Source organism: Pan troglodytes, chromosome 4 (genome assembly GCF_028858775.2).
Source record: "Pan troglodytes isolate AG18354 chromosome 4, NHGRI_mPanTro3-v2.0_pri, whole genome shotgun sequence".
Classification (NCBI taxonomy): Eukaryota; Metazoa; Chordata; class Mammalia; order Primates; family Hominidae; genus Pan; species Pan troglodytes.
This window is the reverse complement of record NC_072402.2, coordinates 116,987,003-117,003,664: the sequence shown is the minus strand read 5'-3', so window position 1 is coordinate 117,003,664 and position 16,662 is coordinate 116,987,003. Positions and strand designations below refer to the sequence as shown.

The 16,662-nt window shown below is 37.4% G+C and overlaps 1 protein-coding gene across 18 annotated transcripts in view; it reads right to left on the bottom strand.

Annotated features, from left to right (window-relative positions):
- Positions 1-7,915: 7,915 nt before the first annotated feature.
- Positions 7,916-16,662, bottom strand: part of DMXL1 (Dmx like 1) — a 191,492-nt gene continuing 182,745 nt past the window's right edge. For all 18 annotated transcript variants that reach the window (XR_010156981.1, XR_010156982.1, XR_010156983.1 and 15 more), the window contains 3 exons: positions 16,549-16,601; positions 12,449-12,666; positions 7,916-10,040 (listed from right to left, as the gene is read on the bottom strand). Coding sequence is in view for 15 of the 18 variants with exons in the window: in XM_063810591.1 (XP_063666661.1) it covers positions 9,816-10,040; positions 12,449-12,666; positions 16,549-16,601 (496 nt within the window). In the remaining 3 variants the exon portion in view is untranslated. The remainder of the gene's footprint in view (positions 10,041-12,448; positions 12,667-16,548; positions 16,602-16,662) is intronic.

Below are 16,662 nucleotides of genomic sequence, written 5' to 3'. Positions count from 1 at the left end.
TAGAATTAAGCCCATCCAGTGAATTATTTCAGATATTGTATTTTTCATCTCTAAAAGTTCAATATAGTTCTACCATCTGCTTTCATTACATTAATGTTTTTCCTCAGATCTTGTGCATACTTACAATAGCTGTTTTACAGCCCTTTTCTATTAATTCCATTATGTGTCATTTCTGAGTCTTTTTTCTTTTATGCTTTTATTGTTTTTAATTGACACAATTATACATACTGATTTTTCCCCTCATATCTTGTGTCATTTTTTTTATTTCCTTAAGTTGGACTTCACATTTCTCTGGTGACTCCTTGATTAGCTTAATAATTGACCTTCTGAATTCTTTTTCTGGCAATTCAGGGATTTCATCTTGGTTTGGATCCATTGCTGGTGAGCTAGTGTGATTTTTGGGGGGTGTTGACGAAACTTAATTTGTCATATTACAATTGTTTTTCTGTTTCCTTCTCATTTGGGTAGGCTATGTCAGAGGGAAAATCTGGGGCTCAAGGCTGCCATTCAGGTTCTTTTGTCCCATGAGGTGCTCCCTTGATGTAGTACTCTCCCCCTTTTCCTAGGGATGTGGCTTCCTGAGAGCCAAATTGTAGTGATTGTTATTTCTCTTCTGGATCTAGCCACTCAGCAGGGCTGCCAGGCTCTGGGCTGCTACTGGGGGGTGTCTGCGCAGAGTCCTGTGATGTGAATCATCTTCAGGTCTGTCAGCCATGGATACCAGTACCTGCTTTTGTGGAGGTGGCAGATGAGTGAAATGGACTCTGAGTGTCTTTAGTTGTAGTTGTTTAATGCACTAGTTTTCTGCTGGTTGACCTCTTACCAGGAGGTGGTGCTATCAAAAGACCATCAGCTGTGGTAGTATGGAGGAGGATCAGCCAGTGGGCAGGGCCCTGGAACTCCCAAGAGAATATGACCTTTGTCTTTAGCTACCAGGTTGGGTAGGGAAGGACCATCAGGTAGGGGCAGGGTTAGGCGTGTCTGAGTTCAGACTCTCCTTGGGCGGGGCTTGCTGTGGTGGCTGTTGGGGATGGGGGTGTGGCTCCCAGGTCAATGGAGTTATGTTCCCAGGAGGATTATGGCTGTCTCTGCTGTGTCATGCGGGTTGTCAGGGAAGTGCGGAAAAGCTGGCAGTTACAGGCCTCACCCAGTTCCCATGTAATTGAAAAGGCTGATCTCACTCTCACCATGCCCCCCAACCAACAGCACCTAGTTGGTTTCCAGGCAGTGGGCAAGCAGGGCTGAGAACTTGCCCCAGGCTACCAGCCTCCTGGCTGAGGAAGCACGCAGGGCTTTCACTCCTCCCCGCCTATCGGTCTGCACACTGGATTCACACCATCCCCAGAGTTCTGGCCAGGAGACTTTGTGTTTAGTTGGAATTGTTACAAAGTTCAGCTGGAGGTTTCTTTCTCCCTGTGGTCTTTTCCCTGTTCCTCTGGCATACCTCCCCAAGGATCCCTGTGAGAAAAGTCAGAAATGGCTTTCGTGGGGACCCAGAGAGCCCACAGGGCTTTTCCCACTGCTTCCTCTACCCATGTAATTTGCTTGGCTTTCTAAATTGTCTCAGCTCCTGGTAAGTCAAATCCTTCTCCTATGACCTGAACCTTCAGGTTCCCCAGTGAGGGTATGTGTTCAGGGGCAGATGATCCCTCTTTCCCACTTTCACAGTTTGGGCACTCACAGTATTTGGGCTATCTCCTGGGTCCTGCAGGAGCAATCCACTTCCTTCAAAGGGTCTGTGGATTCGCTCATCTTTCCTGGTATATTCCTGCAGTAGTTCTTGGAGCAAGAGTTCACAATGTGTCTCCACCCAATGCTCTGTATGAGTGGGAGCTGTGATTTAGTCCTGCCTCCTATCCGTTTTTTTTTTTTTTTTTTTTTTTTTGGTGTCCAAAGTATTGATGGGAGTTGCTACAATCCTCATTCCTACCTCCTTATTGAAAGGAGAAGTTCCTCCTGGTTTTCAGCTAATCCTAGTTGGGGAATGGGGTGGTAGAGGCCCAATGTTTTCTTCTGTTTTCTAGGTGGCCATCTGTTTCTGTTCCCATCCAGATTTATGTTACTCCTCTGAGACACTTTGGAACTCTCCGTTTTATTTTTGTTTGTTGTTTTTAAAATGTTGTGTTTTCTTTTGAGACAGGATCTCACTGTTGTCCAGGCTGGAGTATAGTGGTGCAATCATAGCTCACTGTGATACACCTCAAACTCCTGGGCAATACTCCTATCTCAGCCTCCCTAGTAGCTAAGACTACAGGAATGCACCACCCACATCCGGCTAATTTTTAAGTAATTTTTTGTAGAGATGGAGTCTTGCTATGTTGCCTAGGCTGGTCTCAAACTCCTGGCTTCAAGAGATCCTTTCACTTCATCTTCCCAAAGTAGTGGGATTACAGACATGAGCCACGATGCCCAGATTAAATTGTAGTTTTCATCGTTTTGGTTGTCCTTGTGAGAGAGACAAGTGCCAGAACTTCTAGTCTGCCATGCTGCCTTTTTTTTTTTTTTTTTTTTTTTTTTTGAGACGGAGTCTTGCTCTGTCTCCCAGGCTGGAGTGCCGTGGCGCAATCTCTGCTCACTGCAAACTCTGCCTCCCAGGTTCCTGCCATTCTCCTGCCTCAGCCTCCCAAGTAGCTGGGACTACAGGCGCCTGCCACTGCGCCCGGCTAATTTTTTTGTATTTTTTAGTAGAGACGGGGTTTCACCGTGTTAGCCAGGATGGTGTCGATCTCCTGACCTTGTGATCCACCCGCCTTGGCCTCCCAAAGTGCTGGGATTACAGGCGTGAGCCACTGCACCCGGCCCATGTTTTCTGTTTCTATTGACTGATATTTCTCTTGTATGAGTCACATTTTTCAGCTTCTGTTCCTGTCTGGTAATTTTTGATGGGGTGCTGACATTGTCCCAAGCAATTTCAAAGAACAGCAGGGAAAATTCCATTCAGCTTCAAGGCCTGAGAATAACCCTGTGATTCAAAGCTCTGCTCTCTGGGCTTGCAACTCCTGGCTCTGCACCCAGAGTTCTGCCTTCCCGTAAACATTGCATATTTTTCTGTGTTCTATATCTATTATTTTCTCTACAACAATTTTTTACTTCATTTTTTGGCTCATTTAATTTCTATCCTCTCTATGTGTGCTTTCAGTCATATCTCTTCTCCCTTGGGCCATCTCTAATTTAGCCTTGATTTATGAGATAATTTTGCTGTTTTCATTCCTGAGTAAATGCAGGTCCTGTAAATGCAGCCTGGGCAAGAGTGAGACCCTGTCGATCAATTAGTAAGTTAGAGTATTTTGAATTACTGCTTTCCTCTGTTCGTGAAATTATTGAGGGTGGTTTATATTTTTATGTTTGAGACTGTCTCACTCTGTCACCCAGGCTGGAGTGCAGTGGCACAATCATGGCTCACTGCAGCCTTGGTCTCCTCAGGCTCAGGTAATCCTTTCATCTCAGCCTCCTGAGTAGCTGGGACTACAGGAACGTGACACCATGCATGACTAATTTTTCTATTTTTTTTTTTCTTTTGTAGAAGGGGTTTCACCATGTTTCCCAGACTGGTCTTGAACTCCTGGACTCAAGCAATCCTCCCACTTTGACCTCTCAAAGTGCTGGGATTACAGACATGAGCCACCCCTCCTCCCCTGCTTTTTTTGAGACATGGTCTCACTTTGGACCCAGGCTGAAGTAGTGGTATGATCACTACTCACTGCAGCCTCAACCTCCCCAGCTCAGACAATCCTCCTGCCTCAAGTAGCTGGGACCACAAGAATGTGCTACCATGCCCGGCTAATTTTTAAATTATTTGTAGAGATGGGGGTCTTCCTATGTTGCCCAGGCTGGTCTTGAACTCTTAGGCTCAAGCAATCCTCTTGCCTGGGCCTCCCAGTGCTGGGATTACAGGAACTGGCCACTGCACCTGGCCTAGCGTGTTTTTGTATGTTCAAAGAAACGTTTTGAGAGTAAATTTGTGTGGATTTTTTTTTTTCACATGTGGTGTAAACTATTCACGTTACAATAGTAAACAATCTTATGGACAAGTGTAGGGGGGGCTGTTTTTTTCATTCAGGAGCACAGTGCTTTATTTGTAAAATAAATCACGATTTCCTTTAAAAAAATCACACACCTTTATGGAGGATATTTTTGGATTCTTTGATATCTTGTTAAATGACACTTACCTTCATTTACTTCCTTCTCTCCCTTCACCAGTAAGCCTCCAAAGGACATCAGTTCCTCTGAAGATGGCCTATTTCAGAACTAATTTCCCAAAATATTCACACCTAATCACATACAATTTCCAACTCTATTTTTCAGTAGCCAGTTATTTGTTCTATTTCACCATTCAGAATGAGACCCTCTCCTTCTAAACTCCAGTTCATATTGTGTCAGTACCAGTAGAATCCTGCACTCTTCTATGTACCCCTTTTCCAATCATTTTCTGCTACAGTGTGGGGTCTGGGAAACTCAGATATTTATTTCCTAAATTATATGTAATTTAAAGGTTGCTGTCTTCTCTGCCATCTAATATGCTTAGGTATGGTATCTGAGTGATTTGTTCTTTTTGTTCTTTAAAGGGATTTGTGAAACAGTTGAAATTTAGATGACTGTCATTACTGTATAAGAATCTTGGGCTTCTGACTATGAGGTACAGGGCCATGGTGAATGCTTATATAACTTATTAGGGGGATGTGTTGGGGTGAAGTCTAGCCCTCGCTTCATTTGCTGTTTCTTGTGGAACTGCATTATCAGAAGAAATGCCTCATTTGTGGGGCTACATCCATGTAACTTCATCTACACATGAAGTTTTCTTTAATGTAAACTCCAGATGGGGCATTCCCCCCCGTCATAAAACTTCTCATTAGGAAAAAGCCCTATGAGATCTTAACATACATTGCAAGTATTGTAGCTTGCTTAGTTATCTTCATGTCTGAATGGCCACAGTAATCTGATGCATTTTCTGCAAAACACAGAATGAAACAACCCAAATACAGACAACCAGATCCTATTTTAAGGAATTATCTTTGCTTGTGTTCAGAATAAACTGAAAAAAAAAAAAGGTATAGCTTCAGAAAATAAATATGCTGCAATTTCAGAAATGATGCTAAGAGTAGATTCCAAAGGATTTTTAAAACTTATTTAACATATGTCCAGGGATACACCATACTGGCTGAGTTCTGTTACACAGGTCATACCTGTACATTGCATAGAAAATGGATTGTCCATGAATAAAGCATTTTTTCCACTGTGGAGTGAAATGTGTTGTCACACCAATTGTTTCTATTAGTCATCTGTATTTGCAGTGGAAGAACTTAAAAGTGTTTTTGTTCCAAGGACCCCTGTGAAACAATGTGACACTCTCAGTGTTAGTTCCTTGAGTAATGGACCATATATGTGCAATGACAGCCAAGCAGAAAGAAAAAACATCTTGAAAAGCTCAAAAACAGATTCAGCTTTGAAAATAACTGTACTAAAATCTACACACATTTCTAGAATACTAACAGGCACATTCAAATAATCTATGATCAACTTTTTCCAGGTACTCCAACGCAGCAATCCCCAACCCTTTTGGCACCAGAGACTGGTTTTGTGGGAAGACAGTTATTCCATGGAGCCAGATGGTTTCAGGATGATTCAAGTGCATTACACTTATTGTGCAGTTTATTATTACATTGTAATATATGATGAAATAATTATACAACTCACCATGACATAAAATCAGTGGGAGTCTTGAGCTTGTTTTCCTACAACTGGATGGTCCCATCTTGGGGTGATGGGAGACAGTGACAGATCATCAGGCATCACTCTCATAATGAGCACACAACCTAGATCCCTTGCATGCGCAGTTCACAGTAGGGTTCCTGCTCCTATGAGAATCGAATGCCTCCACTGATCTGACAGGAGGCGGAGCTCAGGTGGTAATGCAAGCAATGGGGAGCAGCTATAAATACACATGAAGCTTTGCCCAACACTCACCTCCTGCTATGCAACCCGGTACCAGTTGTCGCCCATGGGCTGGGGACTCCTGCTCCAAAGGGTAACATTTTAACATTCAGCTTAAATAAATTTCACCAAAAATATCTCAACAATTCAAAGAGGAGTGTTCCTGACACCAGATCACTTTATTCAACAGAGCAGCTCCCAAAGTCATGAAGTACTACTTGGTTTAAAAATAAAGCTGTTTTTCCCACGTACACACATTCAACAAAACTATCTTTGGTATTACTTTACTGAGTGAGGTTTAAAGGAGTTTGGGAAAATATTACACCCTTCTTCCTTTTCCCAATGCTAAAAGTTTTGTGTATTTTTTCCACATGCATTTCTTTGTTCATATATATTTAAAAAAGTCTAAACAATTAGGATATTGTATCTTTTGCTCTGTAATTTTTTTTCCTCATCAGCCTCTTCTCAGGCCAACATATACATATCTAACATTCTTTTTAGTGGTGAGAGAATATTCTATAATATTACATGTATGTACCACAATTTATTCAACCATTTACTTGCTAATTAACATTTAGATTTCCAGTTTTGTTTTTTTTTTCATTTTTATTTTTTGAGACAGACTTTTGCTCTGTCACCCAGGCTGGAGTGCAGTGGCGTGATCTCGGCTCACTGCAACCTCCACCTCCTGGGTTCAAGTGGTTCTCCTGCCTCAGCCTCCTGAGTAGCTGGGACTACAGGCACACAACCCCATACTCCACTAATTTTTGTATTTTTAGTAGAGATGGGTTTCACCATGTTGGCCAGGCTGGCCACAAACTCCTGACCTCAAGTGATCTGTGCTTGCTTCAGCCTCCTAAAGTGCTGAGATTACAGGTGTGAGCCAACACACCTGGCCTCTAGAATATGTTTCAATAAACATCTGTGTGCTTACATTTTTGTGCATGGAAGCTTTTACTTTTATATTTCTCAGAAGGTTGTTCACTGAAAGTTATGTGTATTTGATTTTAATTCACACCCAGATAACTTTGCCAGCAATGTTTCTGCCAATTTCCTTGCATCTTCACCAAAATGGATATTGTCACTATTTAACCTTAAACCAATCTGATAAAAACTAGTATTACAGTAATACTTTTAAAAAAACAATCCATTAACCCTTATAATGAAGACGAACACACTTTATATTTGTTGACTTTTTCAATGTCCTGTTCTGTGAATTGCTTATTCACAGTGTGACCACTTCTCCAATAACTTAAACTTCTCTTTGTATACAGGGACACTGACATGTTTCCTATTACTATACAAATATTTCTTCTAGTCTACTTGTTGTTTTAACTTTGACTGTGGTCCCTGCCATACGACATTTAAATTTTTTATTAAGTAAAATATGTCTGTGTTTCCAATCTTGTTAAAAAGATCACTTCCACCCTAAGGTTGTATAGACTTTTCTTTGAATGTGTCTTTGTATTGTGTTTCCATTGTTGAGAACAATGTGAGAAATTTCTGCAATTCTTCTAAAAAAAATTTTTTTTTTCAAAGAAGGGAGGGCAAGGGCAAAGAGCAAGAAAGGAGGATGGAGATGACTGGTCCATGGTTTTAGTTAAGAAAAATCCTAGATATCAGAAAATAAGATTTGTTAATGTTGTGAATCCTTATATGATCACAAAGCCACATTCTTAGGAAACACACAATTAAAAAATGTATTTTGATGTATCCACTCCATTAATGTGGATAATGAAATTTTACATATATGTATATCATTTTATACTTAAACATTTCAACAATTTTTATTCCCACCTTCCTTGAATGCTGCTTACCTATCAACTTAAAAAGACTGTAGAAAAGAACAGGGTATTTGGGAAAGTTATTCCATCCTCCTTACATTAACCAAATACAAATATAGAAATTCTTGATTTTAAAATGTCACATATTTTAAGTCAGCTAAATTGGCAAAGATATTAAAACAATAGTATACCCCCTAAAAAAGTTTCTGCATGATTGTTTATTTAAAATATTATGACTCTGGATGTAAATACATATGGGCTTACATAATGTATGATTATCCATATAAATGCTCAATTAAAATATTTAGTTCATCCTTAAACACCTTTTGTTCTAATAAGCATAATAGTAAATATTTTATCTCATTGGAAGTGTTTAAAGCTGTTTGAATCTTGATTTGTGAAGAAATTACTGAAAAATAACTTAAGGTTAACTACATCAAACAATACTATTGTTTGCAATGCTGTCAGATTTCTCCATGGCAAAATAGTCGCATATGGTTATTGCACAATTTATAGGTACAGGTTATTGTGTGCATATAAACTCTCTATATAATGACAGTGTTTGCACTGCAACTTGCTCAACACATTTAAAATTGTTGAAATACAATTTACAAAATCTTTAACAACATACTTTTAAGATAAAAGTATCCTGAGGATATTACAAAATTCATTTTACCAGCCCTTCATTTCTTTGCTTTGACTCTTTAATTTCCAAGATAATCGTTGCCCATATTTTATTACATAAAATGCTATTATTATATATTTCCTATTAAACAAAATATATTTAAGTTAAATAGTACATAATTGTCCCATAAACACTTAGTCCCATCTGCCTGTAGTCTCATTGGTTAAAATCAAGTATTTATCAAGTTTTCTATAATTCTGAATCAGAAAAGGTACAGCACAAAACAGACAGAAACAGGGTTAGCACATTTAAGTTAAAAGCATTGTGCATTTTACATATTTTGGTCATATTTTATAATAAAATATTTTGGCAAAAATAAAATATAAGGTTTAGTTTATTTTCTATTAATGGTAGATCTGGAGAGTATTTTACATTTCTAAATAGTATCTACTTAATTTGACTGCTTTCACATTTGTTTCTGAAAACACTGCTATTCGCTTTTCAGAATTTTGAGATTAAAAGCACCTAAAAATAAGATAAAATAAAATTTAAGTAAAATATTTGTTTGATGCTCGAAAGTTGACAAATTCACAAACTTACTTTGTCTTACATGATATATGCCACCACAGAAACTTTATTGCCTGCTAAGACTTATTTGACTAAATCTAATCTTTAAAATAATAATCCTGATAGTCTCCTTGAAACTTATTTGAAAATTAGGATGGGAATTCAAAAATTTTTTAAAAATGAAAAGCACAGTTGCAAAAAAAAGTTATTCTGGTGGCAATAGTTGTTATGGCACAAAAACACATGAAAAACCAGTTTTCACTAATATATACAACTAAGTTCAAATAAGATGTGTAAGATACACACACACACACACACACACGTATACATACATATAACTTGGGTTCCGGAGGGTAAACTACTGAAAACCTTACATACTGAGCCATCTAGCTCATTTATCACTGACGTCTCAATGACAATTTTAATGAAGATGTTCATTATTTTTTTCATTCTTACTCAAATACCTATCATTAATTAAGAGAAGAGTTTGAGACGTATAAGGCTAATAAAGGAAGTGAGAGTGTGGTGAATTAAGTGATGAGTATTATGTACAATTGCCTTTACAAAAAACGTATTTTTACTGTGGAAGAAATTCATGCAGAGATGCCTGTGGAAAAGTATCAATAAGAAAACAAAACACCTTTAACACTATGACATACTGATTATAATATACTATGATATGTATTATTACAGCATTACTTACACATTCTACTTTAGGGAATGTAATCTACTTCTGAATGACCTTGTTAATTTTTAAGGCATCAGTGCATCAAGGGCAAAGCTCCATAAAATAAATATAAAAACAAGAAAGCATTAGCTAATTTGTGGCATAGAGAATGATCACTGTATATTACATCTGTTGGCCACTTCCATATAGGTAATAAATTGTACATCTTATTGTAAAAATGTTATAGCATAAATTTCACATCATTTTTCAACACTTCATTTAAAGGGCTAAACTGATCTGGCAGTATTCTCATTTTCATTGTTCCATCAGCTCCACAGGAGAAAATGTGATTTGCGGGCCCTGTCTCAATTTGCATCACTCCAGTTCCAATATTTCTAAAAATGGACTGCCGAGCATGTTCACTGACAAAAGTATGGAGAAGACCAAAGGTAGAGAGACTCCAAATCTGAAAGATATTAAGAACAAACGGAAAATTAGGGTTGATGATGACCTTAAGAAATCAAATGAGGCCAGGTGCGGTGGCTCATGCCTGTAATCCCAGCACTTTGGGAAGTCAAGGCAGGCAGACCACCTAAGGTAAGGAGTTCAAGACCAGCCTGACCAACACGGAGAAACCCCATCTCTACTAAAAATACAAAACTAGCCCGGCGAGGTGGCACATGCCTGTAATCCCAGCTACTCAGGAGGCTGAGGCAGGAGAATTGCTTTGACCCGGGAGGTGGAGTTTGTAGTGACCCAAGATCACACCATTGCGCTCCAGCCTGGGCAACAAGAGTGAAACTCCATCTCAAAAAAAAAAAAAAAAAAAAAAGGAAAAGAAAAGAAACCAAATAAAAATTTTAGGCCTGCATTCCTGTGCAGTAAGGAATTTCCAAAACAAAAATAGAGAAAAATCTGTGTAGGCCTGGATCATAACACCTTGATTCTGTATAGAGTGTTGTAATTTACCAATTGCTTTAACACAAAATACTTAAAAATCCATCTAGAAGAGAGTAAGAGAAACAATGTAGGTAACAAGGAGGTTAAGTGTACAATGCTACAGAAACTTACAATACTATAGGGATTAAAATCAACGTTTCCTATCTCTCAGCAGAGCTTTTGCCGTATAGTTGTACAGTAAGGTAATCTCTTCTTTACATTATTGAATGCTCACCAGGGATCAGAACAGCTAGAAAGAGGGAAGTACTTGACACCTAGAGGCCCTCTGACCAGGCAAAGCTATATTTTAACTATAAGACAAAGTCAATTATTACAATTTCAGGATACTTAATTTACTAAGATTTTGTATTTCCAGCCCTTATCAAAATAAATGTGTCTGTAAAGCAAATTATACGCATCTTTACTTATGGGAAGAACGTAAATGCTTTCAGGACATGTATTTTAGGTTTAGCGAAACCTACTTATTTCCTGGTTTTATTGGAGATCATTTTTCTAAACGTTTCTTTACTCTAAGAAATTCATTAATTCATACTACCCTGCATATGAATTTGTTAAATTAGGGCTTCTGAATACATTGTATATTTTCAACTCTTTTTTTTTTTTAACCTTGATTAAACAATAAACCACAGGATCAAAGTACAAACTAAAGAACCAATCTAGGCCAGGCGCGGTGGCTCACAACTGTAATCCCAGCACTTTGGGAGGCAGAGGCAGGCAGGCGGATCACAAGGTCAGGAGATCGAGACCATCCTGGCCAACATGGCAAAACCCCATCTCTACTAAAACACAAAAAATTAGCAGGGTGTAGTGGCGCACGCCTGTGGTCCCAGCTACTCTGGAAGCTGAAGCAGGGAAATTGCTTGAACCCGGGAGGTGGAGGTTGCAGTGAGCCGAGATCGTGCCACTGTGCTCCAGCCTGGCGACAGAGTAAGACTCCGTCTCAAAAAAAAAAAAAGAACCAACCTAACTATGGCATATTCTAAACTAGAGAGTCAGTCCAAATAAGAAAGTAGTTTCAAACTGAAGGAAAATAATTTTGTTGGTATATATATATTTGATTTTAAGAAAAAGGCTTTTAAAAATTCCATAATTCTAGTCTTTTCCTGGTTGAGAATTATGAAAACAATTTGCTGGTTTTAAAAAACCCATCTGATTCTACTAAATAAGTGCTTAAATTAATAAATTCGATGAAACTAAACCCCCCTAGTCTAGGGTTGCTGACCATTAAAATAACACAGGGATTAGTCTAAACTGATTTACTAATTACCAAACAGGGCCAAAAGACCCTCCATTAAAATTACTAGGTGTGTTATTAAAATGCAGATCCCTGAGTCTTGGACTTACTTATCAACTGAGTATTTCTGGAGTGAGACCCAGCAATTTGCATATTTAATAAGCTGTTTAACATTTTTAACAAGCTGCTTAACATTTGAAAAAACCTGTCTTAAGTTTTCAACACAATGGACTCTGAAAAGGACTGCTAAAGGCAAGGTTTATCCAGAATTCTTGAATTAGGCACTGAGGGACTAGATAATAATATATATGAAAAACTGGCGAGCAATGTGGGATAAAAGAAAATATCAATACATTTCTCAGCCCCTGGAAATTAAATTCAGTAAATTATGTAACTCTGAACATGGAGTCAAGACAAATTCTAATATCTGAATTATGTTTATATCCATGGAAAATTTGGTGTTTTAGTATGAATTAAACATATTTTCAAACAACTGAAAAATAGAAAATTTTCAAGTTAAATATTCCATTCATTGAAAGATTAAGTAGCAATTAGCATTGCTGACTACAAAGGAATTAATATAACTATTATTTAAATAGATTGATGTCATCGATACGATTAAAGAGCTAAGGTTTCTGAAGATTTCATTTTGTAGATGTTGTGGCATCAACTGTGTTTACCTTTATATTGCCTTCGGCAGATCCTGTAACAAAGTACTCTTCAGTTGGATCAACAGCAACGGCTTTAACAGGAGAATCATGGCTCTGGAAAAGCTGCCTCTGTTGTCGTTGACAAAGGTCAAATACATATGTAAAACCTTTTCTGCCACCTGATATTAGTAGCTGATGTTTTGGAGCATATGCTAAAACTGTGGCTCCACTGTCATGGCAGGTAAATGCTGAAAGTAAATTAAAAAAAAAAAAAAAAAACACTTAACAATAAAAGAAATAGACTTCTGGCTTTTGGCTAAAGTGAAATAGTAGACCAGATTTGCAATCCTGCCTGAAACAATTAAAAAATCAAATGAAATATAAAAACCAATGATTTCAGACACTGGATATAAGGTAATGAAGAATGATCTCTGAGAGATGGGAAACAAACTGGGTGAGTCATAAAACTGCCCTAGCTTACTACTTAGAGTTTTCTGACCATGGCACCAGGAGAGGAACCCTGGTTGAACTGGTTCCATACCAGCCTCGGTGGAGTACTCAGAAGCATTTGACTCAGTAGCGGAGGAAAATCAGCCCTAGACCAAATGCTGCTTTGGTCCTGTTTAACCAAGGTCCCCCAGATTCAACTGTTTCCAAGTAAGTTGTCCCTGAGCAAAGCTCAAGAACATTTACAGAATACAAAAATAATAGGCACTTAATGAAGTAAAATTCACAATGCTTGCCATCTAATAATAAACAGGAATGTGATAAAGCAGAAAATATAACCCATAAGGAGAAGAAAAATCCATCAATTGAAACTAACCCAGAAATAATAGAGATGACAGAATTAGTAGGTAAGGAAATTAAAAGTCCATTATAATTGTAAGTTAATTAGAGGCATGAAAGGCCTAAATCAAAATTTAACAGATTAAAAACAGCAAGGCTCAAGATAAAAAAGGAACTGGATGGGATTAACAGCAGATTAAGCCTTGTAAAATAAAATATTCATGAATTTGAAGACACAGCAGTATGAGAAATATAAAAATATGATACTATTTTTAAAAAAGAGTCCAGCCTAACAAATTTTAGGGAAAAAAATCTGCATATAGCTCAAGGAGAATATTGCATAATGAACAGTGACGATTCTGGAGTTAGATTGCCTGGGTTTCAATCCTGGTTTCTGTGCGGGATTAAATGTGTACTTCTGCTGAATTACTTACCTAAGTCTCAGTTTCATCATTTGTAAAAGAGATTATCACCTACCTAATAGGGTTGCCTGAGGATTTAATATATGCAGATCATGTATAGTCCATGGCATAAACTAAACACTTAGTTATTATTGTAAGACTTGAAATAAAATTAATTATAGAGAAGGAACTTTGACCAGCACTTTGAGATATAACTTCCCAGAGGAAAATGCACACTTTTTAAGTATATACCTTGATGAGCACTGACAAATGAATACATCTGTGTAACCATCACTAAGATCAAGGTACAGAATATTTTCATCATCCCAGAAGGTTCCTTCATGCCCCTTCATGGTCAATTCTCCTCCCCAACAAAAGCAATCACTATTCTGACTTCTATCCAATTAGTTCATTCCAGAAGTTCTATTATTTTGCATATTACATGCAGGTTTATGGTCCATTTTGAGTTAATTTTTATGAAAGGTGAGGTCTGTATCTGGGTTCAATTTTTTATATGTTGACATTAAATTGTTCTGGCATTATTTGTTGAAAAGACTATCGTTTCTCCACTGAATTGCCTCTCTGACATATTAAAGATGTCTACTATATATGTGAGTCTATTAGTGGGCTCCCCATTCTGTTCTATGATCTATATGTATATTCTTAAGCTAACACCACAATGTCTTGATTACTGTAGCTCATAAGTGTTGAAATCAGATAGTATAATGCGAGTCCCACAAGTGTGTTTTTCTCTAGTATTTGGTTGGCTATTCCTTTGCTTTCCCATATAAACTTCAGAATCAATTTGTTGATATCTACAAAGTAGCATGCTGGAATTTTGATTAGGATTGTGTTGAATCTATAAAATCAAGACGAACTGACATCTTAAGAATATTGTGTCTTCTAATCTGTGAATGTGGAGTATCACTCATTTATTTAGATCTTCTTTGATTTAAATCATTTTTATAGTTTTGTGCATACACACCCTGTACATATTTTGTTAGATTTATGCCTCAGTATTTCATTGTTTTGGATGCTATTGTAAATGGTAATATTCTTTAAATTTCAAATTGCAATTGTTCATTGTTGATGCATCAAAAAGCAACTGAATTTAGTACAGCTGACCCTTCAACAACACTGGTTTGAAATGTGTGGGTCCACTTAGATGTGGTTTATTCAATAGATATATTGGAACATTTTTTAAAGATTTGAGATAATTTGAAAAAACTTGCAGACAACCCACATAGCCAAGAAATATCCAAAAAATTAAGAAAAAGTATGCCATGAATGCATAAAACATATGTAGATACTAGTCTATTTTATCATTTACTACCATAAAATATAAACAAATTACAAAAAGTTAAATTTATTGAAACATACGCACACAAATACAGATTGTAAGTGGTGCCATCGACAGTCGAGAAATGTAAACAAAAATACAGTATGAAATCATAAGTACATAAAATTAATTATAGTACATACTGTACTACTGTTATAATTTAGTAGCCACCTCCTGTTGCTATTGCAGTTAGCTCAAGTGTTGCGAGTATATACTTAAAATGCTGTGTGATGCTAATCATCTCCATGTGAGCAGGTCCTCTCTCCAGTAAACTGTATATTGCAGTGAAAAGTGATCTCCTGTGGCACTTGTGAATTTTTCATTGTATTTAGTGCAACAGTGTAAACCTTGAATAACACCATGGGAACCATACAACATGCCACTAGTAATGCTGGAAGTGCTCCCAAAAAGCAGACCAAAGTCAAGACATTACAAGAAAAAAGTTGAATTGCTTGATATGCACCACAAATTGAGGTCTGCAGCTGTAGTTGCCTGCCATTTCAGACAGATAATTCATCTTTTTTGTTTTTTTTTTTTTGAGACAGAGTCTTGCTCTGTCGCCCAGGCTGGAGTGCAGTGGCTCGATCTCAGCTCACTGCAAGCTCCGCCTCCCGGGTTCACACCATTCTCCTGCCTCAGCCTCCCGAGTAGCTAGGACTACAGGCATCCACCACAACGCCTGGCTAATTTTTTTTTGGTATTTTAAGTAGAGATGGGGTTTCACCGTGTTAGCCAGGATTGTCTAGATCTCCTGACCTCGTGATCCACCCGCCTTGGCCTCCCAAAGTGCTGGGATTACAGGCGTGAGCCACTGCGCCCGGCCTCAGACAGAAAATTCATCTTGTAAACAGATGACATAAACTTTACAATATCAATAAATACAGTACACTACTGTATGTACTCATGATTTTCATAACATTTTCTTTTTTCTAGCTTCCTATAAAACACATATACAAAATATGTGTTAATTGACTATATTAATAATAAGGTATCCAGTAAACACTAGGCTATTAGTAGTTAAATTCTGGGGGGAATAAAAAATTATAATATAATTTTCATCTGTGCAGGGGTCAGCATCCCAATCCTTATGTTGTTCAAGGGTCAACTGTATATTGACCTTGTATCCTGGGACCTTGCTATACTTGTGAATTTATTTTGTAGATTCTTTGGGATATTTTATAGAAAATTATGTTTTCTGTGAATAAAGAGTTTTATTTCTTCCCTTCCATTTATATACATTTTATTTCCTATTATTGTGTTACTGCATTAGCTAGGAATTCCAGTGCAATGTTGAATAGGAGTGGTAAGAGGGGACATAATATTGAGTTTACATCATGTTTACAACGATAACCTGTGGCTACCAGATTCAAAGTAAAGACAAATGATTTTTATATTATCGATGTCTCACTGTCCCCCATCAAGGTATAGTGAAGAGTTAATTACGTATATTGCATCTTTTTGCTTTCAAATCCTGCCATCCTGGGCAAAAGAAATCTCATGGGTTAATAAATATATGTGTCATTAGTAACAAATCCACTTATAAATAATATTTAGCTTATGAATTTCCTGACTTTCAAAATTTATAAAATGCTTTGAAAACTTACCATGGACTAAACTATTGGCAGGTGCTACAAGAGTATCCCACAAACATACGTTTCTGGAAAAAAAAAAAAGATTACTTCTGAGTGACACAAAAGCTAACAATAAAAAATATGTCA